Below are 12,671 nucleotides of genomic sequence, written 5' to 3' on the forward strand. Positions count from 1 at the left end.
GATTAAACCTGTAGATATTCCTTTATTTGTTCTAAGTGAGACATTTAATTTTTTACCCGAGTCATAAATAACTAAATATGATAACAAACAATTACACAACAGAATTACTAAAAAGAAAGAAAACTTCTGACATTAAGGAAATATTAGTGGCTGTTACACAGCAGTTAAGCAGAATACTCAATAAGCATTGATCTCTGTTTATGGTTCTTTGCTTTATAAAGAGGCAGCATGTTACAAGGGGCCCCAGAGAATAAGTAAGTCCAGTTTAGCCAATGATCTGTTGTCAAAATTATTTATTTTGAAGTAGTAAAGTTTTAAGTATGAATTGCTGATTCATGCAGAATGTGGTGCATGTCCTCTGCTCAGCTGGTTTTGTTTAGGTATAAAGCTGAAATGATTACTGCAAAGGATGAAAATATCAAAATAATCATTTTATTTTTAAGGAATGCAAGATTTGGTGGCAACTGGTTCCTTACTAAATTCTGATCCTGACCGTGTAATTGTTAAGAGGATTGTATTGAGTGGGCACCCCTTCAAAATTATGCGGAGGACAGCAGTTGTACGTTATATGTTTTTCAACAGAGGTGAGTTTTAGCTAACTTCATTGATTAACATGATTTGAAAAGGTTAGCGAAGTTGAAACTACTTTTTACATCTCAACAAATATTGGGCCGGGGTTGTTCTTGTCCAAATGTCACTTGCAACAAGTGATTTTGAATAATTTTTTCATGTCATGTATTTATAAATTTAGCACTCTCTGTGATAATTCTGTATATGCTATACAGGCACTCAGCAAAGAAATAATGAAGGAATGTACAGTACATGATCAGGCTTGAACTGATACCTATTGGTCTTATTGGTTATAGCTACACAGACACTGTATAGGAAACTCAGGCAGGGCATACTTCTGATGAGCCAAAGTCATTGCTGACATCTCCTGGACTTAGTCATAATAAGAGAACTCAAAGCAACCAGTGCTTACTATGTAATATTTCAAAGAATGGTTTAAGAGACAACCTAAAGAGTTATTCAGAGATAAAACGGGTGAGGTGTTATAATAACTTTGATAATTAAAAGTCAAGATACAATAATAACTACATGAAGTAAATGCCAGGAGGTATCTATACATTCTTTAGTTTTCCCAATCTGCTTGATGTATGTTTAGGGTTACAAGGACCCAGATCCTATCCCTGACACACTGGGAGCAAAAGAGCTAATAAAACAGGGAGGTTTGCTAGTCAATAGTGTGGCATATGCATGCACACAGTTATGCTCCTCCTTTTTATGCCAAATCCACCTTGAGAATTTTTTTGCTAACAAAGCTCAATTTTCATTTTGTGTGACCGTTGAATATGGCTCCGATCAAAGTCCTGGTAGTGCTTAGCAAACTCTATGTGCTTACGTTTATGGTTAAATGTAAGGAAATACTTTTTTTTATTTTTCTGTCTTCCTCTTGCTTGCCTTCCAAATAACCTCTTAACATGGAGATGGTGTATGATGGTAGTTTTGATAGTAGTAACACTAAGATGACACTTTTTTCAGTATATCTCCAACAGTGATCAAATGGGGATTTTTTTATTATTATTATTATTATTATTAAATAAACTTCTCTTACCATCCTGCTCACTGTGTGTTGGGACAAAATAAACTTTGGTCCTTTTCTGGGTACATTGGTAAGAGTTCCAGTTGATTAGAACTTTTTCATTATTGTACTAATTGTAGATATATGCATTTTCAGCTGAAGTAGCATTTATTTATAGCCATTCCCTGACTTATGAATGTCAACACACTTCTCTGTCATTTTCTTTGTGTGTTCTCTCATTTTTCCCATGCTAGATAAATGAATAAGGGGATTCGACTTCTGTGCCACCTTATATTTATACTCCAGTGAAATGGGAAGTCATTGATTACTGTTGTTCAGTTTAAAAAAAATAAGATATAAATGCAAAAAATTATTCAGTTATACTTCATAAAAATTCTTAGGGGTGACAACAATCATGGCACATGTAGTTTTGTTAAAAATTATTTCTTGATGAGGAATTATTTTTTCTCAGAATAAATTTACTTCAATTACTTTTTACTCCGCTTTACCAAGATTCCTAATAACATTGGAGGGAATGTGTGTACGTTTTGTTGGTTAACTTTATATAAAAAGTTATAAACATTATTTATGTAAATATTTAATAACAGTTTTATATTAATTATTTTCAGTTTCTGTTATTAAGAACAATCAATGACTGCAAATGTAGAACAGCAACAGTATGTGGGTATTTAACCTATTACAAATATTTTTGTTTTTTAGTTGCAGAGTCTTTTAATGTTCTTAATACTCTTTTATTAACAGTCTACTTAATTGTACAAACTGTTGCTCTGCATTTGTAAAATGGTTTATGAACAGTAAGACGAATAGTTATATAAATTGATCATTGAACAAAATGTTTTGTTGTTAATGCTTCTTTCCAAGCTGTTTTTCTCTACAGTTTCTAAACCAAAATTCAGTCAGTTGGTCCGTTGATGCTTTCCCTGCCTACATTCCAGTGTTATTAAAGTGTATTGTACATTTGCGCTCTATTGATAGTATAATGCTTTATTGACTGATTCTTGTAATCCTACATTCAAAGCAATCTAGAGTCTACCAAGCTGTAAAATCTGAAAACAGAAAAGGATGCAAGTAACTTGAAGCTTAAATGTGACTAGCTATTTTCAGTTTCATGCGGCACATTCTCCAATGTGTTGTTCTGTCCTTACAGAGGATGTGCTGTGGTTCAAACCTGTAGAGCTAAGGACAAAGTGGGGACGACGTGGACATATCAAGGAGGCACTAGGTAGGAATTAAATGTTTGCTGCTGCTTTTCTTTTAAATTTCTGTCATCTAAACAAGACATAGAGCTCAGATTGTCTTTTGTACAGCAGTATTTAGATATTTATCTTTTTTTATATTAAACAGTAAAAGGTAAATAACATTCTTGGGAATTACAGTTTCAGCTAATAATGGGAATGGAACCAAGTAACCTATCCATTTATGGTGTAATAAGTACAGAATTTGTGTAAAATGGGACTCATGATGAAGCAAAAAGATGACAAAGCGAGCATTAATGCTGTTACCATGTTTTTTCTAAATACAGTATATGAAACTTTCAGACGAAAGTTCTATGAACAAAATAGTAAAATATACAAGTCCTGGTTTATTTGCATTTTTCTGCACAATCCAGCAATGTTAGTATACCAACTAAGAATGTGCGTTTCAGACAATATTGTATGTAGGAATCGTAATATGATGTATGAAATTTCTTTATACACAGTGCACACACCACTTTTGCAGTTTATTAAACTTTACTGAAAGACTGTGAACTGAAGTTTTTTCTGGCTGTATCTGGGTGGAGGACTGTCACTTGTTTCATTCTGTTCTCACTAGCCATAGCAAAGCTGTGTATGTGTAAATTTTGGCTTCATTGGCCATTTGAACCAACTACTGCTACATATTTTCCTCTTCAATAGTTATACATTCATTGGGAATTACCATTAAATAAGTCTGACTTGCTGATATTAATCCAGTACATTTTAGTTTGACTGATAATTCCTTAAAGTTGAATGCAATTTAAAATTTACTTGAGATTTAAATTAATGGCAGTATGGTGTCAGTTTTAAAATCTGAGGTGGTATGGATTCATTTCGGTATATTGCTTCTGCTATGCATTTCTAAAGAAGAGTAATTTCAGGAGTGTTTTTTTTAATTCAGTCATTTTGCCAAAGATTCACTGAACATCTTGCTTACAATAAATATTTAATGACAATAATCACAAAAATAATTCAGCAGAAGGTAAGGGATATTAAGAAAGTCTACAGCAAATATGATTTAGTAAATGGTTGTCTGATCAACAAAAGTAGCTGCTATTAGTAGGAATGGTTAAACTTTGATATCCTAGGGTGGTTGATGGCCTACATGTGGTTAATGAGTCGCTTCATTTTATATCTCATACGTGTTTTCTTAAGCATTGCAGGCTGCTTTTTAGTGGCCAAAGGCAGGGGCTTGAGAGTTTTGCTTTTGCTTTCCTGCTGCTTCCAGTTAATGAGAAAGTTGTGACTGAAGCGTGGCCTTTATTTAGGTTTGGTTACAGTGCCATTGGGTCTGGCACAGCCAAAGCTGAAGCGTTACTAACATTGACAGTAGTGTAAGTGGTCAAGAAAGCCCACTCCATGATTACATGACACACCGGTTTGTGAGATAAAAGCACTTGCATTGGATTTTTTTAATATCTCTCCAAAACGAATACATTTTTAGGTAAGATTTTTATGCACACTCAACCCAGCTAACACACTTCCCAAGCATTTTGTAGGGCCCTTCCATACATATAAGACTGAACAGACATCCTTGTGAAGGAACAGGTGAAGATCTCCTGTGGCCTCAGTTAGTGAAAACGGTTATCTGACCCCAAAAAGGTTGGGTAAAAAGACAAGTTACCCTCGGGGATTAATACAGTGTACCAAATTCCACAATATTTCTGCCTCATTTTAGTTTTCCTGTAGAAAAGAGGTGTTCAAAAGCAATGTATTGAAATGAAGGGTGGTCTTGTTAATACTAGGAGCTAAAGCATGACAACATTTGATTAAATGGCAGCTAGCTACTCCAGTGATTTTTCTTTGTTATGTAATTTATGTTTTTGAATGTCCTGACATGATTGGCCAGTAAAGATATTCTCAGTAGTGAAATCATGAGTTGCCCAGGATTTCAATACTCATTAAATCTTGTATTATAAAGGTGGTGCTGTGTTTTTTGCTCTGTGACCAATCGTAACCTTAACATTGTTAATTATCTCCACAGGTACACCATCAATAATAATTATTTTTGAAGTGAGCCTGTATTTTTAGTTTCCTTCTAAATTAGGATTAAGACCACTAATAGGTCATCTTATTTTTTGCAGCTTTGGCATGCCAAGAAACATGTAGATATAAAATGTGTCCCTCTTAATTGGGCAGGTGATGTGCTTAATATAATTTTATATATCCTTGTTAAGACTGCAGTTTTTGAAATTACAAAAGATATGGATAATATTCTAATACTATAAAACCACCAAAATGGTAATAAGATTTTCCTATATGTATTGTTTGTGGTTGTAATTACAGAACAAATGATTGAGAGATAACACTTTCAGAACTAGTGTGCAAACATTCACGACACCATTATGCAGGTTATAGCTCAAACCTGGGGTTAGAATAAGGTTACTGTTACTCTTATGTGTTGTAATGGGTGAAATTGGAAAATGGCCATTAAACATACAATGAGAAAGAGAATTGTGGATCAAGCTGGAAATCAATAATGTCAACATGTAAACAAGTCTATTTTTTTGGTTCTTTTCCACTGTTCTCTTTTAATGGGTCTGGAAAGGTCAAGGCAAACTTCTTTCCTAAACACCACACTACTTTTTTGGCCGGACAGGAAACATGTAGTTCCTGTTGGTAGAACAGCTAAATTTTACTGAGTTCAAGCTGTGTGGCATGGATGAGTGGGCAGAAGTTAATCTCAGTTACAGGAAACTGTCTTTGCAGCTGGAGATGTTGCAACCAATTAGTTAATGTGAAGGGTTGCATTACTTCTTTCACACAAGAACATTGGGTTTGTATTGACTTCATGAAATACACAGATTAAAAAGTATGAAAATATTATGCTGTTTGTTCGTTCACTTTATCAATTATTTCATTAGAAATCTGATAACTTTCAGCATCAATGTAATTTTTTTCATGGTTTTGTATTTCAACCTTCTGAAATTGAGGGCTTGAAATGGTAGTGGTATTGGACATGCTTTTCTAGTGTCAATTCATAGCCTCGCATACTTTGTTTGTCAAGGAGAAGTGAGTCCATTTTGTTGGAGTGCTGGAATCTCACCTTTAATACCAAGAAGCCTGGAAAGGTACTCCTAAAATGGCATATATTTGCAATCTCAAATTAGGCAAGAAAAATCAAATAAATAAAAACCCAGAAAATAACCAAGTTACAGATTGGCTGCCCACTTTGTGCCTGCCACAAACTAGAAGTCCTTATAAAACTCAGAACAATGAGAATGTCGTACTACTGTAGGAGATAACATGGTAACTAGCTTTTTTAACTTCTTTAAATATTATAAATAACTAGCCAACCCGGGCGTACCATACGCCGCATAATCAGGCCGGTTTTTTAATGATTTTTAAGCACAGGAAGAAAATTAACATTTGAAAAATTGGTAATGTAATAAATCAGCAAGAAAAGCAACATTGTAACAATGCACGGAATGAACCAACACACAATTGTCCGTGACTGACTCACCATCGCGTCTTCTCCTGCCAGACGAAGGGATGGGGGTGCACGGCGCTCAGTCGCGGAGTGTGGAACGGGAGGAGTGGAGAAGGACGCCCATTCAGCTCCCTCCGTCATGCTAGTCTGCTGATTTCTCGTTCAGAATGCACTGCCCGCTCATGTGCCCACCTCCAACTCGTCCAGATTTGCCTGTGACTCACGTAGACATTTCATTACTCTGTGCGGTTTTGGCTGCTTTTCTATATATAATCCACCAAGACACCCGACCATGGTAGTAGCGCGGTGGGAGGGGGGTGTGTACAAAGGGTAGGGACATAACCAGTGGGAACGTACGAGTCACACTTAGTGGGAATTACACGGTTTGCAGCCCGAATGGGGTTCAACGGCTTACCCACGCCTCTCTGCGCCGGGTAGACACACAGTCATTGGAATGACACGGTTGTCTTAAACTTGTTGGTGTGAGAATACAACAGTAAGTGAATGAAAAGATGGAACTCTGGAGAGAGCAGAATACAACACAATAGTGAACCCGCGGCATAACAAACGCCGCATAATTATTTATTGATGGTTAAACACTTCTGGAAAGACACAGTTATCTAAAAAGGGAGGGTTTGAGCAACATATAATTGTCCGTGAGTGAAGAAGACGCATGTTTGTCGCGGATGTAAATTGCTGTATGTAGCGTGTAAAACAGTTTGCTATGGTGCACGCGGTCGTGCATCGTAACCGAAAACTCGGTTTTTAAAGACTGCTTACTGCATTGTGTTTTAACCTCAGTTGTAAAGGATTGTTTTAAGGATCCCATGGGATACCCCTTGCAAACCGTTTTACACGCTGCATATGGCGACTCACCTCCGCGAGAAACATGCCTCTATGAACAGTCAAGGTGGCTCGGAGGTACATGAGGCCCCTACGACAGACGAATATAAATGACGCCGTTCTTTCTGTGTTGTCACGTCCGAATTGGTGGGCGTGGCTCTGCGAGTTGTCGTCGTATCCAATGGTCTTGGAATTGGTGGGCGTGGCTCCCCCTGCATGCCTCATAAGTGTCTTACTTGTCGGCGGCTTAGTGTGTTTTCCATGGGTGTCTTGCCTTAGTGAATTATATATATAGAAGATGATCGACTCTTAATGATTTTGGCATAGCTTTTAAATTTTTGAGCAATTCATATTTTTTGCTAATTTAACATGCCTTCTCCTGAAAAAAGAAATGTTTTTTTTTTTTGATATTTGGTTTCAAAAGTGTCTGCATTTTACCACTGTTCCTAAACAACTTGTATTTATTTGCTTTAGCAATGAATGGTGATCTCATGCCTTAAATTTGTGCATATGTATCTATGTAAGGATACAGTATCTGGAAAAATTTCCAGAATACCTTAGTTATGTAACTGTGTGGCAGTTCTGCTCAGTATGACGCCATTCTCATTACTCATGTTTAACAGTTTAACACTTCACTCTCCAAATACTCATAGTGCTTGTTGTTCTCATCCTTTACTGTTCAGGTACTCACGGACACATGAAGTGCATTTTTGACAATCAGCTTCGCTCCCAGGACACCATTCTGATGCACTTGTATAAACGTATATATCCAAAATGGACATATGACCCACATGTCCCTGAAGCAATCCCATGGGTGAAGAATGAATCTTCAGTAAATGCTGCAGAAAATTGAGATGGATTAGAATACGAAAACCACAAAAAGCAGTGACTCTAGAATGTCTGAGAAGTCTGCTACTGTCTTACTAATGCATGGAAGATCAGCATATGTATTTTTTTTTTTTTTTTAAAGCATCAATGTGGTTCTATTATGGTTCTCCCTGCAGCCTTCCACAACATCCATCTTTGTCTTCGGATTCAGGGTGTTGGGTGGGGGTAAATTTTGATTTATGCTGCATATGTCAGATTAAGTGGAGATAATCAAATAGGGGTTACCGTTTAGATGAAATGAGTTTGGATTGCTTCCTTTTTGGATTACTTTGTACTGATCAAAGGTAGGTAGCTTGACTCCTCTAGTTGTCTGCCAGTTCTTTTCTCTGCATGCCTTGACTGTTTGAAGGGTGTGGATGAAAGCTCTCATTATAAAGTGTTAAAAAGAAAAAAAAAAAAAAAACAAGCTTAATAAAGCAAGGGCATTTGCTCTCTGATATTTTATGGGATTTTTAGTATGTGTAGTCTGATATTTTTTTTTTGGTATTGATGAGGATTTTTCCATTTATTTATTTACATATGAAGTAATAATACAGATCTCTTCTCTCCTCTGTGATCTGTCTGTTGGTAGGTGCACGAGATCTAACCATACACACTTCTGTTATGTCACACTAAGTGTAACAGAACCTCCAGCTATTTTGCTCCCTTTGGGTTTGGCTGTTCTCCTGTGTAGACCTTTTTTTGTTTAGGTATAGTACCAAACATGTTTTTCTATATGTGTATTCATTTTTTCTTTGTTGATAACTAGGGGGCTCGCCAACCCCCGGGCGGGCGCTACGCTCTAGCCACTTCGCAGATCTGCCACTTGCATACGGGGAAGTGGTTGTAAATGGTTGAGTGGCAGGCAGGACTTGACAAAATCTCTTGGCAGAAGTCTCATCTCCCGGGACTTGAAAAAATCTCTTGGAAGAAGTCTTGTTTCAGGATTTTCTTTTATCATTTTTTATTTGCTATTGCGAGAAAGCATGTACAATAAAATAAAATAAATTGTAAACTAATCGTGAAGCGTTCACTCATCACAGCTCTAATACTTTGCTGTCTTTGTGACATTTTATCCATCCTTACTTGAGATCGGTATGATTCTTGATGTCCAGTTCCTCCACATGCTGGTGCTGTTAATCAAATACACACTGTGCACAATTATTAGGCAAGTTGTATTTTTGGGATTAATTTTAATGTGAAATAAATACAGAACAGAGCCATCGGTCAATCCAAAATGGTAATAAACCTGAATGTTATGCAAAGGAAATGTGAGTGTGAACATTATCAGGGGAATATACGTGTGTGCACAATTATTAGGCAACTATTAGTGTGCAACTAATTATGCAACTAAATCAAAAACTTACATTTTCCCGATCTCCCTTATGTATTTTCATCTGTTAAAGTGAGAATAATAAACAAACATCACAATTTCCAAATAAACATTTCTGACATGGAAAAAAAAATTGGTGGCCAATATAGCCATCCTTCTTTTCAATAACAGCAATAAGCCTTCCATTCATGGAATCTGTTAGTTTCTTGATCTGTTGCTGATCAACTTTTTGTGCAGCAGTAACCACAGCCTCCCCGACACTGTTCAGAGAGGTGTACTGCTCTCCTTCCCTGTAAATCTCCTGTTTAAGAAGGGCCCACAAGTTCTCAATAGGCTTTAGGTCAGGTGAGGAAGAGGGTTATGCCGTTTTTGTCATCTTTAAGGCCTTTACTGGCTGGGCCACGCAGTGGAGTACTTTGATGCATGTGATGGAGCATTGCCCTGTATAAAAATCATGGTCCCCTTGAATGATGCTGACTTTTTCCCTGTACCATTGCTTGAAGAAAGTGTCTTCTAAAAACTAGCAGTAGGTTTGGGAGTTGAATTTGAGTCCATCTTCAACCTGAAAAGGTCCAACTAGCTGATCTTCAATAATACCAACCCATATCAGTACCCCACCTCCACCTTGCTGGCGTCTGAGTCGAAGTGGAACTCTGTGCCCATTACTGATCCAGCCACGGGCCCATCCATCTGGTCCATCAAGAGTCACTTTCATCTCATCAGTCCATAAAACCTTTGAAAAATCTGTATTCAGGTACTCCTTCAGTTTATGTGTCTTGTTCAGTGGTGGTCGGGTTTCAGCCTTCCTTACCTTGGCCATGTCTCTGAGCACTGAACACCTTGTACTTCTAAGCACTACAGGTAGGTTGCAGTTCTGAAATATGACAGCAGTGGAGGATAATGGGTTCCTGGTAACTTCACGTTTGATTCTTCTCAAATCTGTGGCAGTTAATTTGCGTTTTTTTTTCACCAACAGGTTTCTTTCGACCCTGTTGACTATTTGTAACAAAACGCTTGTTGGTTCTGTGATCACGCCCCAATATCTGAGCAATATGGAGAGTGCTGCATCCCTCTGGAAGACTTTTTACAATTTTTGATTTTTCAGAGTCAGTTAAATCTCTTTTTTGGCCCATTTTGCCTGAGGAAAACAAGTTGCCTAATAATTATACACACCTTGATGTGGGGTGTTGATCTCCTTAGGACACATCCTCCCTCATTACACAAACACACATCACCTGATATGCTTAAGTCCAATAAGCACCTTGGAGATGGAATATATGCATGAAAATTATGATATGGTCACTTGCCTAATAATTGTGCACACAGTGTAAATAGTTTGCCGGGCTAGAGGGTTTTTTCTTGTATCATTTATCCTGTTTCTATTGCAGTTTTCTTAATTTTCACATTATGAGCTATTTCTGACTCTTGAAATCTTACTTGAAGGTTATGTTTTATCTACAGCCTCTCTGCCATCAGGATTTGTTAATAGTGCGCGTTTTCTTAATGCATTTCCATGAAGTGTTAATGAGAGTGCCCTGTCTGTGGTTTGGTCCCTGCCTCAGGCCCTGTGCTGCTGGGATTGGCTCTAATGACTTCAAATAAAAAGTTAAGTTCGGAGTACTTAATGGGCTATTACTAATTTTAAAGTGCTGTAAAACAGAGCTATGATTCATTTGGAGCTTCTGCTATTCCTCTGTGGCAGTAGTGAAGATGTTTGGCCTTAGAGGACTGCAGTGTTTTTGAATGTTTATTTTAGCCAGTCTTCAAGTCAAGCTAACTTGTACCAGTAAATGAATGCTGACTTACTGGACTTGTGTTTTTAGTACATTTCTTCTTTTTTATTGTCTGAAATACTTATTGATTTGAGAATCTTTCCAAAACATTACTATTTTATATTTAATGTTTAGCAATTTAACACCTGCAGTTCACACTGGGGCTCATCAGACGTGACTTGCCTTTCACATTAAATTCTTGGAATGTAGATGGTTTGTGAACTGATAGACCACCGTAAGACTGTGTGTTTTATTGATGTTATGTATAAACAAGATGTCTGCTGATAATGCATTAGTAGGTAGTGTTGCTGATAAAATAGGTTTGCGTGGACTTAAAATTGATTGCATCCTCTGAAATAATTCCTGGCTTGGCATCAGGTAAGTGTTTTAAAGAATTGACAATTTAGATAAAATCCAAGTTGTTTGGAAGTCATTGGCTGCTGAACCAACTGAAATGCACGTCTGCACTAAAATGCTAATTCAGTAGCAAGTTGCTTTGAGTCTGACCTCTTCACAGCCGCTGGTGGTAAGGTTGCAGTGCATTGTTAATCATATGTCACCATAGATTTGTAATTTATAGTGTCTGCTCTTGATTTCAGAATGCAAACAAAGTTGAGAGCTCCAGAAAAAGTTTGGGTTGTTTATACTATTAGGATCAACACGTTTACTTACTTAAGTGTGTGTCTGTGTTGACGCGATCATAAAATGAATGTCTGAGAATTGTGATAATTATCAGAGTGCAATAAAAGTAATGACTGTATGCTGCTAGTAGCAGATTGTCTTATGTGATAGCAATGACATAAACAAGGTGCAGGCACATCATGCACATGGCTACAGCTTTCATGTGAAAGGATCAGTTTTTGAAGTATCTTATTGGTCTTCCACATTTTGTGAAAGGAGTAAAATAATTAAAATCTCCAAAGATGAGAAAGCTTGCTTTTATTCTTAGGATCTGAAAAGTACCCTTGGGGTCTTTATGGGTAGAGTTTGGTCCCTTTGGCTTTTTGGGCCTGCCTTTTTTGTGAGTTTCCAAGTGCTACGAGTGGTGCTCCTGTCCACCAGGTGGCAGACTTGTGCTGGTCATACAGCCGAGGCAGTCTGGCATTTGCATTTTTTATTGTTCTCATTGTAATTTATTGTTCTGTTTTAAATGATTCCTTATTGCAGCTGAGCCTCACTGCCCAAATCATATTAGTCGGAATTGGTTGAAAGCAGAAATGTATCTATGCACATATGTGCTATATGTGAGGAGCTTAGAGTGCAGTTTTAAAATGGCCATTACTGCTTAGGATTACTTTATAAACTTGGACACAAAACACAAATAAAGTGGTGCAAGTTTATGGGATAGATGCTACACTTCTGAGAAGGCTCCCAAACATGTTAAACTGTCCACTGGGATAAATCAAATAGTGTAGAGTTTATTCCAGACTGGTTTACACTGAGTGAAATGTTGAAGATTAATGTTTGTAATAAGAATTACTTACTCCTGTGTGATCATTTACTTACTGAAAATGGCTGTAGACATAATTTCCATATCAGTTTTAATTGTTAAAGTGTTTCAGCCAATTATTTTTAAAATTATCATTTG

At 37.1% G+C, this 12,671-nt stretch overlaps 1 protein-coding gene across 1 annotated transcript in view; it reads left to right on the plus strand.

Moving 5' to 3' along the window:
* The window catches only part of tsr1 (TSR1 ribosome maturation factor), a 62,067-nt gene extending 53,665 nt beyond the window's left edge, over positions 1 to 8,402 (plus strand). The window contains exons 13-15 of the mRNA XM_039757200.1: positions 444 to 584; positions 2,751 to 2,825; positions 7,795 to 8,402. Of these exons, the coding sequence (XP_039613134.1) occupies positions 444 to 584; positions 2,751 to 2,825; positions 7,795 to 7,964 (386 nt within the window). The 3' untranslated portion in view covers positions 7,965 to 8,402. The remainder of the gene's footprint in view (positions 1 to 443; positions 585 to 2,750; positions 2,826 to 7,794) is intronic.
* Positions 8,403 to 12,671: the final 4,269 nt, after the last annotated feature.

The sequence above is a fragment of the Polypterus senegalus genome, chromosome 6, assembly GCF_016835505.1.
Source record: "Polypterus senegalus isolate Bchr_013 chromosome 6, ASM1683550v1, whole genome shotgun sequence".
Taxonomy (NCBI): Eukaryota; Metazoa; Chordata; class Cladistia; order Polypteriformes; family Polypteridae; genus Polypterus; species Polypterus senegalus.